Here is a 13,948-nt window from a genome sequence, read left to right as displayed (position 1 = left end):
TATTGAACTTGAGTCTGATTTTATAATTAAAAATGTCCTACTTGTTGAGAATTTTCAATTTAATTTATTAAGTATTAGTCAATTGTGTGACACTGGTTATAAGGTTAGGTTCTTGTCCAATGAATGTCTGATCAAACACACTGACAACCCAGGCATCACACTTAGAGGACATAGGCACAACAACATTTATGAAATTAGGTTAACCCGTCCCTTAGTAAACTGTCTTTTAACCCATAAGGATGAGACTTGGCTCTGGCATAGGAGACTTTCACACACTCACTTCAGAAAACTACCTAAACTAAATGGTTTAGTTAGAGGCCTACCAAAATTACCTAACCTTGAGTCAACCTTATGTAATGCTTGCCAACAAGGAAAACAAACTAGGTCAACCCACAAACCAACTAATCAAACTCAAACTAAGTCAATTCTTGAATTAATTCACCTAGACCTATTTGACTCACACGGAGTAAAATCGATTGGTGGGAACCTATATTGTTTAGTAATCATCGATGACTATTCAAGATTCACCTGGGTAAAATTCTTAAAAAATAAAGATGAAACCTTTGAAATTTTAACCACTTTTGTAAACAAACTGAAAATGAAAAAGGGGTTAAAATTAAAAGACTTAGGAGCGATAATGGTGGAGAATTCAAAAATAAAAAATTTAACCAATTTTGCTTAGAAAATGGGTACCACCATGAATTCTCTTGCCCTAAAACACCCCAACAAAATGGAATTGTAGAAAGAAAAAATAGAACATTACAAGAAGCAACCAGAACAATGCTTAATGAATTCAACCTACCTAAATACCTCTGGGCTGAGGCTGTTAGTACAGCATGTTATGTACAAAATAGAATAACTATAAATAAAAACTTAGGAAAAACCTCTTTTGAAATCTATTATAACAAACAACCTAATATTAAGTATTTTAAAGTCTTTGGATGTAAAGTATATATTTTAAATACCAGAGAACACTTAGGAAAATTTACATCTAAGGTAGAAAAGGGTATCTTTGTAGGTTACTCTCTTACCAGTAGAGCCTATAGAGTTTATAACAAAACTACCCTAAAAATTGAAGAAACCACAAATGTAAAATTTGATGAAAGATCTAGCCCAAATGACCCTGATCAAACCACCTATCAACCAATTGACTTTGTTAGGTCCAGTACTAACCAAGATGAAAACCCAAGTCAAATTGAGGACCAAGACCATGATCTGATTGAACCTGAACCTAACCAACCAAGAACTGTAAGAGTTAGTTCAGCTCACCCAACTGACCAAATCCTGGGTGATCCAGAACTAAGGGTTCAAACTAGGTCAACCTTTACAAACCTTAGCCAAATTGCCTTGATTTCCAAAATTGAACCCAAATCTGTAGAAGAGTCCTTACTTGACCCTGATTGGATCATAGCCATGCAGGAGGAGTTAGCCCAATTTGAACGTAGTCAAATCTGGGACTTAGTACCTTTACCTAAAGATAAAAAGTTTATTGAAACAAAATGGATCTTTAGAAACAAACTTAATAAACAAGATGAAACAGTTAGGAATAAGGCTAGGTTAGTAGCTAAGGGGTTTAGCCAAGTAGAAGGATTTGATTATGATGAAACATATGCCCCTATAGCTAGACTTGAGTCCATTAGGATGCTTTTAGGTTATGCAGCTCATAAAAGATTCAAGTTATATCAAATGGATGTTAAGTCAGCCTTCCTAAATGGTCTAATTAAGGAAGAGGTTTATGTAGGACAACCCCCCTGATTTTGAAAGTTTAGAACATCCTAATTATTTTGAAAATAATTTTGAAAAATTTATTTTAAAAATAGTTTTAGAAATTTTTTTAGGAAAATATTTTTTCAGTATACTTTAAAACTAGTCTTTTGGAAAAATACTCTTTCTTATTTAATATGCTTTTCAAGAAAGAAGTATACATGGGTTGAATTTCTTACTTTACACAATACTTATTATGCCCATCTTTTATGACTTAAGCCTTAATTTGTTTGGAAAATTATTTTAATACTGGCTTCTTGCAACTAATCCTGAAACTAGTTTTTATAAGATACTTTTTCATGATTAACTTAAACCTTAAAATATTTTTGAAAATCTCCTTTTATATTTGGACTATTTTTGAAAATCTCATTTAAAAACATACTTAGTTCTATATTTTTAACATACTTAGTCATTTTAAAACTCCTAAACTTAGTCTATTTTGTGTTAGAGTTTGACTCTCCCTTTGAATCAGTTCAGAACCTTAGCCTGTTTTTTAAGCACTTAAATGCCTATTACTTGAGTGTCTATTACTTGAATGCATGTTGTTCATTTTTTTTGATGAATGCCAAAGGGGGAGGGTTATAGGGTTAAGAGTTAGAAATTAAAACAATTAAAACAACCTAGATTTTAGAGCATGTCATTTGCATATTATGTCTGTACTTATTGCTTTAACATGTTATTTTTCTAACTTTAACCCAAGTTGTCATTACATCAAAAAGGGGGAGATTGTTGGTGCAGTTTGCACTAACGGTCTAACTCAAATTTTGATGAATGACAAATAGGTTAAAGTTAGGTTTGTTATGGGTTTAACCTTCTTACTAAGTGTGTAGGGTTAAAAGACTTAGAAGCAGACACCAGGCTGAAGTCTAAGATGGTTGAGTCCTGGCAAGAAGTCTAGTTGGGTCCGTGGGGCCTGACAACTGACTAAAGACTAAGTTGGTGGAGACTTGGCAGGAAGACCATGGTGGTTAAGCCTTGACAAAAGACCTGGTGGGTTAGAGAAGTCTAGTAAAGCTGCGCTAAGATAAGTAAGGGAAGTCACTATAGGAGCGAACTAGTGAGGACGAGTTCCATTTTGGAACTTTAGGTGCGATCCAACTTAGACCCACTTGGGTGATCTAAGTTGAGGCCTGGTTAGATCTTGGTCTGGATTGACAGGATCTAATTAATTTTGAATATTCTATATTTTAGTATATTTTATTATTATACTAATTCTATTTTATTAGGTTTATTTGGTATATGGATAAAGTTAATTTTGTATGTGAACTCTGTGAAATTAATCTTCATTATTATTCATTTTACTAATATGAAATTTTATTAAATGATAAAATTATTCCTATAATAAATATTTAAGGAGGATAAAATTTCATATAAAAATAATATATATATATATATATATATTATTTAAATTATTCTTTAATCCTGGATAAGATAAACTGTAAGGCGTGGATCAAGTTTTGTGTTTTTTTAAACATTTACAAATCTAGATAAACTCAATAATGCCTATATAAAGCTTTGGTCAGTGCATGAATGATTCAAATTCGACCAACGTTCTTCTTCTGCAGCGACCCAAGCTTCGACACGCCAACGTCCACTTGCTGTCGGAAGACAACTCCAACACACGGAGCTAATCGACAATCTACAAAAGTGTTTAATAACATTGTTCTTACTGCTTATACTTAATTTATAAATAGGAAGTGTAGAGTTGTCACACTTCCTATCTTTTGTATTCAAATCTCTCAACCGCGGGATTTTCGTCGATTGAGGATTATAGTGGATTGCCCAATGCAAAGGTTCGAGGAACCTGAGCCTTCGAGTAGGAGTCGCCGAAGGCTCCGAATGAAGTAAAATCATTCAGTGTTTTCCGTGTGTATTTCCCGCTTCGTATTTCTTATTTTCCGTTGCATGCTTTTCAAAGCTCAAATTGTCTAACTCTAGTTTTAAACGAACGAATTTTTAAAAAGCACGTGATTCACCCCCTCTCACATGCACTCGATCCTACATAATATTTGATATGGATTTTATTATTTTGATATTTATATGTGATATGTATAGAATTATATGAATATGTTATTTGGAAAATTTGAATCGATCCTATTGGATCATTAATTATATATATGAGAAAATACAAAAATGAGTAGGATGTGTAAGAAAAAATTACGTTTTATGATGAATTCTATGATGAAATTATTTTTGTCACAAAAATATCATAAATTACTGTGTATCATTAATTGATAACGAATTAAATTCTTCGCCAATCTGCAATGAACGTATAATTCATTATTTATTTATAATGAATTTGATAATGAAAATAAATTTTATCGTTAAATATTACGAAAAGAACTTGATGACAACTTAATAACAACGATAATTTATTCATCGTAAAAATTTTTACGACAAATTTATTTATAAGATTCGTCCTAAAATTCGTCTCTAAATTATAAATTTTTATAGTGATTGTAACAATATTTATCTTGCATTAGCCAATTCAATCATGTTTCGGAATATCGACGAACTTAACTAATCTTCTGTAAAAAGGTGGAGTCCGCCACCTTAGCGACTCCACACGATCGACCATACGACCATTTATGAGGAAGTAAATCGAAAAACTGCAGTTGATCATGACGCAGAAGGATATTACCTAACTTCGCCAGGATTCGAACTCTTGTCCTCTTCTGCAACTCTGCTGCGTCGTAACCAACTCGACGAACCTAACTAAGAACCAACAACAGGTGCCTCATGTAATGTCCTAATTGACAAAATCTTGACATCTTACTGCTCAAGTTGTCGACCGCATAAACCATGCTTTTCTTTGCTGCTCTTTCTAACTTTTATTTTTGGACAAACTATTGAAACAAAAACCAACCTAATCAACATATTGCCTTTTTCATCACTTGATTTGGATATTCCATTCCCTAAACTATAACAAAAAACTTTACCATATTCATGGCTTCAACCATTTGAAAGAAAAAAACAAAACAAGGGCAAATGCTGTCAATAAATAAAGTCATACATTTTTTTTGTAGATCTTATACATAAATCTCTCTCTTTTTATAAGTAGAGCTATAACATGACATAAAAGAGTCTTTAGATAGAGGAACACTCGCAAACAATCAGGTGATAGTCTGCAGAGAGAGTGGTCTTGCTTATATACAGATTTCAGAGGTTAGCAATTGAAAGATTAAACATGATTAAAAAAGAAAATATTGGAAAGTAAAATAATTCTCCATTACCTTTGCCAATCACAAATAAATGAGTGTACAGAGAATCCCACAAATTAAAAACATTTGTGACGGAAAGAATATCGTTTCTACATCAAAATGCGCACCATTGCAAGACCAACTGCAGATATTGAAACAAGGGTACCAATGCAATACTTTATAACATCGTATTTGGCAGCCTCTAATTGGGCTCTCAATGCATGAATTTCCTAATAACAATAACAATAACATCAAATCATCATTACTGTCAAATAAAAGACTTGGAAGAAAACTATATCAAAACACTTTGAATTCTATAGTTTACCCGGTCAAGTTTGTTAGTCAATTCACTATTTTCTGCAGCTTGCTTAGCTAGTTCATCACGCATACGCCTAATTAATTAGGAAAAAGAATTGTTGAAAAAACAAATACACAAATATAATCTAGTACATTATGGACTAAATGTAATTATGTAATGCTACAGATAAGTGTACACGCTACAAGGAAAATAAAACTGATTTAAAAATATAACCCCAAAAAAGGGATCAACATCATTAATTCAACGCCTGCACAGTTATACAACAATACTCAAGTTGGAACTCATCAAAGCTCTGCACTAAGTTAAAAGGTTATTCATAGAAAATCTACATTAATTTATAATCAACATATACTTGGTGCTAAATTTATTTATTTCTAAAGTAAATCAACAAATTTTAAACTGATATCAACAACTTACTAGTCAAAGCTCGATACTGTCTTTATTTAATAAATACAAAAGAAATCAAACTTAGTTTATAAAAAAAGTAACACCAAAAAAAGTAATTTTATTACCCTCTTTCAAGATTTAAATCCAAACGTTGTCCAGCAGTGACTTTGTCAACTTCATATCTGCTCAAGATAATCCACGGTTAAACTAAATCACAAGAGAACTTGAAATTTTGGTACAAATGCATTATGAATGTTAAAAACTTAAATGTAGATCACACACTTGAGCTCCCTGCGCAGGTTCTCAATATCCCCTCGAAGTTTTTCAGTCTCTCGTTGCAATAATGCAAAATGGTGCTCCTGGAATCAAAAGATAAACTTACAAGTGAACAATAAGACAATAGACTTTGAACAATCTGCTCGGTCAATGCTAAGTTGAAGGTTTTTTTATTTTTACAAAAACTTTACCAATGACATAAAAACATTCATAATAAAATAATTTGATTAATTGAAACCATATTTACCAATCTACATATGAATAGAAGTATTGATTCACTAGTTTAATATTTTGAAATTATTAAACAAATTCTAATAATTTATTTGGGTGGTGAATGATAGATAGGTACATTGTAAAACCAATGTCATTGAGTCTAAATTAGGGAAGGATTAAAGAGTTAAATGCTTAAATCTAATTTAAAAGAAACTAGGACAAAAAAAAAATGAAAGACTAAATCAAGATTTAAAATTTTGAATTGTCTTTTAAATTTATGACCGGAACGATACAGTTTCGATATCATATCATACCTTACTGATACGATTTCGATATTTTTTTAAATATAAAATATTTCAATTAAAAAAATATTTTTATTAATATTTAATTATTATAAATGCTTACTATTATGTTATATTTGAGAAGTTGAATATTTAATTCAAGTTTTGATATTATATATTTAATACTTATTGAATCTTTTGCAACAACAGTTTGTTGAATGTATAAATTTAAAATTTATATTATTATTATTATTGTACCTAATTAAATAGTTTAATTAAAATTTAATTGTAGATATCCAAGAGCTTGTATTTACAATGACGATAAAGATTAATATTCAGTTTTAAGTTTCATCGCAGAGGCATCAAATCGAAAATGTTGCATTTACAATAGTCATGATTTTCGGTTTCAATATCTCTAGAAATATTTTGATGAATTTAAGAATTGATTATGTTAAATTTATTTGAAAACTTCAAATTATTTAAGGATTAATATAATTTTTTTATTTTGAAAACATGTAAAAGTGCTATATAAATTTTCTATTGTATAGTAAAATGATAAATGGATGAGGATTGATATATTAAGTATATATATATTATTATTATTCTTGAATGATGACTTTAATTCTTGATCACTATTGACATCATAAAAATTAGAACATACAAATCTTTTAAGTACCACATTTATCTTATTTAAAAATTTTATATTTTAAATAATTTTAAAAAATAAATAAATAATCAAATTAGATTAAATTAATATTTTAAAAATTAGGGTCGAATGAAAGTCAATTTAGGATTTTGAAGTCCAGCAACGTAGATAGGGTAATTAGAAACAAATAGGTTTAAATTTAATTTATTTTGATTTGTTTAAAATTAAACTAAATTTAGATATAGAAAATTTTAATTTAATTATAGTAGTATTTAGAAATTATATTATATTTATTTTTTTTATTTTTCAATCTGAAGGTATTTTTCTCTCTACCATTAAAGAAGTATTTTTTTATCCCTTAATTTTTATATTTATCCTTATGGACAAGTGGAGAGAAAGAAATTAACAAAGAAAAATAATGTTTTTCAATCTTTGAATTTAAAAATAAAGGGGGAAAATTAAAGAAAAATATCAATAATTAAAACATAAAAAATTAATCAGTTAAAAAAAAATCAAAATATGAAAAAAAAGGAGAGATTGGTTGTGAGATAGCGAGGCCTTGCTTGGCTGCGAGGCTTCGTGTGAGACCTCATTGCCTCTGTGCGACATTGCACTATCTCCGTACAACCTCTATGTGGCTTCTGCGAGGCCATTGCGAGAGGCTCGAGGCCAGTCTGTCCTTTATCGATGTCGGTCAACAGAAAGAATACTAAATTCCATCTATGCCAACCGGTACGATATTTATATACCATGAACAAATACAACAATAGTTTAATTTGAAATATAATAATAATAACAATAATTTTAGACTGCCTTAAAGTTTGGCTCAAGCATAGGCAAAACAGTAGATAACATAATAAAACATTGTCTAAATATCTGATGTTTAAATATCTCTATATTACTAGTACGAGAGGGATAAATGATCCATTTACACAATAAAATACATAAGATACATGCATTTTGCATCTCAAGTTATGATAGACAGGAAGAAGTAAAATAAGACATGAAGTAGATATTGTTATCAATAGTTAGATATTGTTATCAATAGTTCGTTAAAGAATGAAGTATAAGTAGTTTGAAAAGGGAAAATGATTATAATTCTCAAACTAGTGGCGGTGAAATAAACTATTAGTGTAATTAACATATATATACTTTAAGTAGGATTAGATGAACATACCAAATCTAAATTTTGGGGCAACCTAAATGAAGTATTATAAAATATTCCGCCTACTGAAATGATTTTAATAGGAGGTGATCTTAATGACATGCAGGAGTGAAAAATGAGAAATATAATAAGGTGTATGAGGGTTATGAGTTTGGAATAGGAAATGAAGAAGGAAAAATTATATTGAATTTTGTGATAACATATGACTTTATACTAGCTAATATGTTTTTTAAAAAAAGAGAACACTTGGTCACATTCGTTAGTGGGAATAATAAATCGTAAATTAACTTTCTTATGGTTAAAAAAATGATAGAAAGATTTGTAAAGTTTATAAGGTCATCATTGAAGAAAATTTAACTACCTAACATAAGTTAATATTGTTGTATATATACTTCAAACATAATATCAATAGAAGAAAAATATGCATGACTCTTAGAATTAAATGGTGGAAGTTAAAGGATGAGAAGTAAAACATATTTAAGGAGAGAGTAGGAGTACAAATATTAAGAGAAACATATGGCGACTTGAATACGACATGGGATAAGATGATATTAAAGTTGAAAAAAATAATTAAGAGTATACTCGATGAGTTAAAGGGACGTACACCACCAAATAAAGAATCTTAATGATGGAATGAGAAAGTATAAAAGAAAGTGAAGAAAAACGAACAATCTATAAGGAATTATATACTTATAAGAACGAGAAAATTTTTTTAAAAATATACATTAGCTAATAAAGAGGCCAAGAAAACAGTGAATGAAACTAAGAATGAAACTTTTGAACGCTTATATAAAAAATTAGATTAAAAAGAAGGCGAAAGAGACATTTACAGAATAGATAAAGTGAGAGAGTGGAAGACAAGATATCTTATCTAAGTATTAAAATTGAATACAATAGGGTACTAGTAAATGATAAAGAAATAAAAGAGCAATAAAAGAGGTATTTTCATTAATTTTTTAATGAAGATTTATATGACTAATTTAACTAAGTAATTTAAGTATGTCACATGAGTATAGAAATTTAAATTTTTATCGTAGAATTCAAACTTCAGAAATAGAGCAAGCTTTAAATGAGATGCAAAATGAAAAAATAATTGAACTAGATGATATTTCGATAGAGGTATACAAGTGTCTTGGGAAACAAGGTATTAAATAACTTATAAAGTTATTCAATCTCATATTGTAAATAAAAAAAAAGTATGATTAATGGAGGGTAAATACTATAGTTCCTTTATATAAGAATAAAGGAGACGTACAAACTTATGTAAATTATAGGAGTATTAAACTAATGAATCATACCATAAAAATTTAGGAGAGAGTAATAGAAAAAAGATTAAAGAATGAGACCACAGTGACTCAAAATCAATTTGGATTTATGCATAAAAGCTCGACAATATAATGATACATCTTTTCATACAACTAATTGAAAAATATCAGAAACGACTTATGCATGATATTCGTCAACTTAAGAAAAACTTATAATGAAATTCCAAGGAAAATTATATAAAACTAGTTAAGGATATGCATGACGATGAAATGACAAGAGTGAGTGGATTAACTGAAACGTTTCCCATAAAAATAGGATTACATCAAGAATCAATTTTAAGTCTCTATTTTTTTACACTAATCATGAATAAACTCACTGGACACATCCAAGATACAATACTGTAGTACATGTTTGTAGATGATATTATTTTGATAGATGAGACACATAAAGGAATAAATACTAAATTCGAATTTTGGAGGAAAACACTAGAAGTGAAAAGTTTTAGGTTTAATAGAGTAAAAACAAAATAGATGAAATTTAAATTTAGTAATATTAGACGTAATAAGATAATTGTTAAGATATAAGATGACGAATTGTTTGAAATTGATAGTTTAAAATATTTATGACCATTTTTGTAAAATAATGAAGGGATTGAGAGAGATGCTTTAGAATATAAACATGATGCTTGAAATAGAGGAGAGTGTCAAGTGTTCTTTGTGATTGTAAAGTACTACTAAGATTTAAATGAAAGTTTTACAAAATGACCATTAGATCTGCTATGTTGTAGAAGCTAAATGTTGAGCTATGACTCTAGCACATGAGAAGAAGATGAGGGTTGCAGAGATGAGGATATTAAGGTGGATATGTGGACATATAAGGATGGATAAAATAAGAACTGAAAATATTAAAGAGTCAGAGTTGCACCTATTGAAAGAAAACTTCAGGAAACACATTTAAGATAGTACGAATATGTACAAGACGACTAATAAATGTTCCAGTTAGGCAATGTGAAATTATAACAAATGTGCACATCAATCGAGAAAGACAAAAGGCCTAATTAACAACAATAAACAAGATAAAATTTATTTAAATATAAATAATGATATAGTAGAAGATAAAACCCAATGGTATAGAAGGATTTATATAGCCGACCTCACCTAGTGGGATAAAATTTGATTATATACTTGGAAACCTCTGTAGTGGATAAAAAGTTATATTTTTTTATAAAATTATACAATACATGAGATTAGAGATAGATCTAGGCAAGGGTTGTCCTGGGCTATAGCCAACCCAACTCTAATTCCTAGATTTGTCCTTGGTTGGGTCCATCGAGCAACCAAGATACCTAAGGGTGGTTGGGTGAATTTTGCCTTCCTTTAAGTTTTTTCGAAGTTTCCGCTAGTTTTGCATTGCAAGGGAGAAGACGAACGGGAAAGAAGAAAAAAAACAGGAAGCAAAAAGGAAGAAAAGAAAGGGGTGCAGATTAATTCAATAATTAATTAAATGCTTTAATCCAAAAGGATGACCTATAACTGGAAAAGTTTTGATTGATTGATTGAGAATAATTGTAATTCATTAAATGGGAATTAGAAAGATAGTTAAAATGTGAATTTAAGTTGTAAGTAATTAAGAGGGTAAGTTGTAAATGATTTAATAATAATAAAATTAAATGATTTAAATTGACTAAACCATTTGATTAATTTAAACAATGTTGGGGATTAATTACTCATGTCATTTAGGATTATATTAAAATATTAAACTAATTTTTTTTTATAGATTTGAGTTCTCAAAAAGCTCGCATTAGATAAATCCTTAGGATAATTCTGGACATATAGGTGAGTACATTTGTCTTTTTTATCTCCTTAAATTATTTTTATGCATGAATAAATAATTAAATGGATTATATATATTGTATCATTATTTTAAAAAGGGTATATAATTGATATTAAATATGAGTTAATATTGAGATTTATCTAGCGAAATTAAAATGAAGGAAAAGTTAAAAGTTAAAATGGGTACACTATATTTTTCTTTACACTTATCATTTAGTTGCTTGAGACTAGAGATGGATTCACAGATTCAGACAAGGGTTGTCCCGAGCTATAGCCCAACCCAACTCTAATTCTTGGATTTGTGCCTGCATGAGATCCTAACCACTTTTCCTTTTATAGATCAACAATAAGATTTATTTTTTAGAAAATAATGACTAAGTTTATCATAACGAAGATCTAACACACTTTTTCTAAAGATTAAACATTGTTTAGAAATTCTCTGACTATTTTCTAAAACATATAACAAAAAAAACATTCAATGAACTATTCCCTGAGGCTCCTCATTAATGCTGAGGATGGGCCACTATCGCTTATAGTGCACTTAGTATTGATTAGGAAATTAAAACTTTGAGAAATCAACACTTACACAAGTGTCCCACCATACTATATGGGTCAATGCAATCCCAGATCTATTGTGACAATCAATTGAGAATATTTCCATTTTAGAAAGCTAGTACCTTTATTAGGTAACATTATTTATCATCAAATAAGAGGTATCGCCTTTTACTTTTATACAATACAATGTATTAAATGAGTTTATTTAAAAAAAAAGCCAACTAGTTGAATCATTAACTCCGAAAATAATGTGATGCATAATTAAACCAATTCAATCTTATACATTCTACCAATTTTCCTATTTTCTATAAATATTTATGATCCATATACTGGATTCGATGCTGGTTGAACTAGTTGATCTGATTCAGTTTTAAAAACATAGATTCCAGATAGTATTTAGTTCCTATTGAGTAGATGAAATGAACTTTGTGATTTGCTAGATTTAAGCAAATTATTACAAACATTGGTTAGCTAATCATAAGAACACATACTCTTAAATTCTTTCTTGTGTGCACTGGTCTTACACTCCCATCCAACTAAAATTACATTCATGGAGAGAGGGAGTAAACTGAAGGGGAAAAACATTTTCTTTGTCAACCAAACACAATGGGCAGCTAAGTTAGCCTCAGATATATTGTCTACCTCAACTATTAAATATGCAAGTTCCAACTTTGATCGTTTAACTAAAAACACATAACTACAACGACAAATAGTTGCAGTACCAGGCTAAAATCTTTTTTATCAACAAAAAGGAAACTAATTTATGCCTACACACTAACTTGTGATCTACCCTACCCATGCCAACCAACAAAATTATCGATGAAAACACTGAATGTACCACCTCTAATCATTATAGGTCAATAGTACTAGCCCAAATTTACTTAATAACCAGTTATGCTCCATGAATCAACTAATATTAATGTAATAATAGTAACTAGAATGGTTTCAACAATTTGTTGGGAAGTGAAGTAAATTGTTGGGCAGTCAAGAATGATATACAAAACACTAATAAATATATATTTTTTTCAATCAGCTAAACATAAGCATTATGAGTTAATCAGATAAAAAAATGACAACTACTTTTAACATGGCAACCTTTCAAAATCAACAAGTTAATTTGTCAATTAGATAAACGAAGCATGAAATATATCTAAATATATTACCTGCGTGCTCTTCATTTCAGACTTGAATTTTGATAAATTAGATTCTTGAACCATCTCAATCTATATATATATACATAACAAATAAATTATCATCTTTTACAGATGTCATAATAAACCATAAAAAATATAAATAATTGGTCACAAACCTTATCCATCTCAGATTTTGACATAAAAGATTGCGCCACATTTTCTAAACTATCGTTCAAAACTTCTGTAATAGTCGAAGTAATAGCTTCTGCTTGTTTAGTTGGCAACCCCTGTGCCTCCAATCTTCTAACCTGCAAAAAATCGAACACTTACCGCGCAAACAGCCTAAGAATCACCAAATAAATATAAAATCATACCAAAGCCAACGTGTCCACAAGATAAGCCCTATTTCCATTAGTTTTAACGAGCTGTGAAGAGAAATGCCGCAATAAAACAGTATGATCGAGCAAATGTAAATCCACGGATGCTCGCGTAGGCCGCATCAATGACCAACAACGGAATCCTAAATCAGCGCTACCTCTCCTAAGTGACGCCGGTAACATAGGGTTAGAAGGAATTGTTTAACGGAAAAAAAAGAGTAGGGATTTCCCTAATCCCTCCTTGGCGGGTGTCGCAGACAATAAAATCCGGGGAAGTCACAGGGCGTGCTTTGCTAGCCTTGATGGGGAGATCCGGCGGCGGCGACGATATCCGGGTATGGAATCGTGTCTCTCTGCTCAGGGCGAGCTTGCGCGCCGCATATGGAAGGCGATGGTCGGATTCGCGCAGGGTAGAAACAAAAAAGAGGAATAGTTCCTTGATTTTCAATTCAAACCATCCTAATAAAAAGACTCGGCTGACCCGTCGGTTCGGGATGTAAAAGTTCTTTTACAAATCGCACTCTGCGCAACTAA

At 30.2% G+C, this 13,948-nt stretch overlaps 1 protein-coding gene across 1 annotated transcript; it reads right to left on the bottom strand.

Moving 5' to 3' along the window:
- Window positions 1-4,970: 4,970 nt before the first annotated feature.
- LOC141843220 (protein FMP32, mitochondrial-like) lies at window positions 4,971-13,830 on the bottom strand. The gene is made up of 7 exons (XM_074731266.1): window positions 13,412-13,830; window positions 13,214-13,345; window positions 13,068-13,127; window positions 5,953-6,029; window positions 5,796-5,852; window positions 5,290-5,356; window positions 4,971-5,194 (listed from the first exon to the last, which is right to left on the bottom strand). The coding sequence occupies exons 1-7, from the start codon at window positions 13,595-13,597 to the stop codon at window positions 5,075-5,077; spliced, it is 699 nt and encodes a 232-aa protein (XP_074587367.1). The 5' UTR covers window positions 13,598-13,830; the 3' UTR covers window positions 4,971-5,074.
- Between the last annotated feature and the right edge of the window lie 118 nt (window positions 13,831-13,948).

Source organism: Curcuma longa, chromosome 12, assembly GCF_044706935.1.
Source record: "Curcuma longa cultivar G26 ecotype Majalengka, Jawa Barat chromosome 12, ITB_CL_G26_1.1, whole genome shotgun sequence".
Lineage (NCBI taxonomy): Eukaryota > Viridiplantae > Streptophyta > Magnoliopsida > Zingiberales > Zingiberaceae > Curcuma > Curcuma longa.
This window is presented reverse-complemented; position numbering and strand designations above follow the sequence as displayed.

Excerpts from the sequence above, each read along its gene's own strand:
- LOC141843220 (XM_074731266.1), bottom strand. The coding sequence starts at position 13,597 with ATGTTACCGGCGTCACTTAGGAGAGGTAGCGCTGATTTAGGATTCCGT. Across the intron at positions 13,346-13,411 it reads TTGTGGACACGTTGGCTTTG|GTTAGAAGATTGGAGGCACA; the intron begins GTATGATTTTAT and ends GATTTTTTGCAG. Across the intron at positions 5,195-5,289 it reads TGACTAACAAACTTGACCGG|GAAATTCATGCATTGAGAGC; the intron begins GTAAACTATAGA and ends TATTGTTATTAG.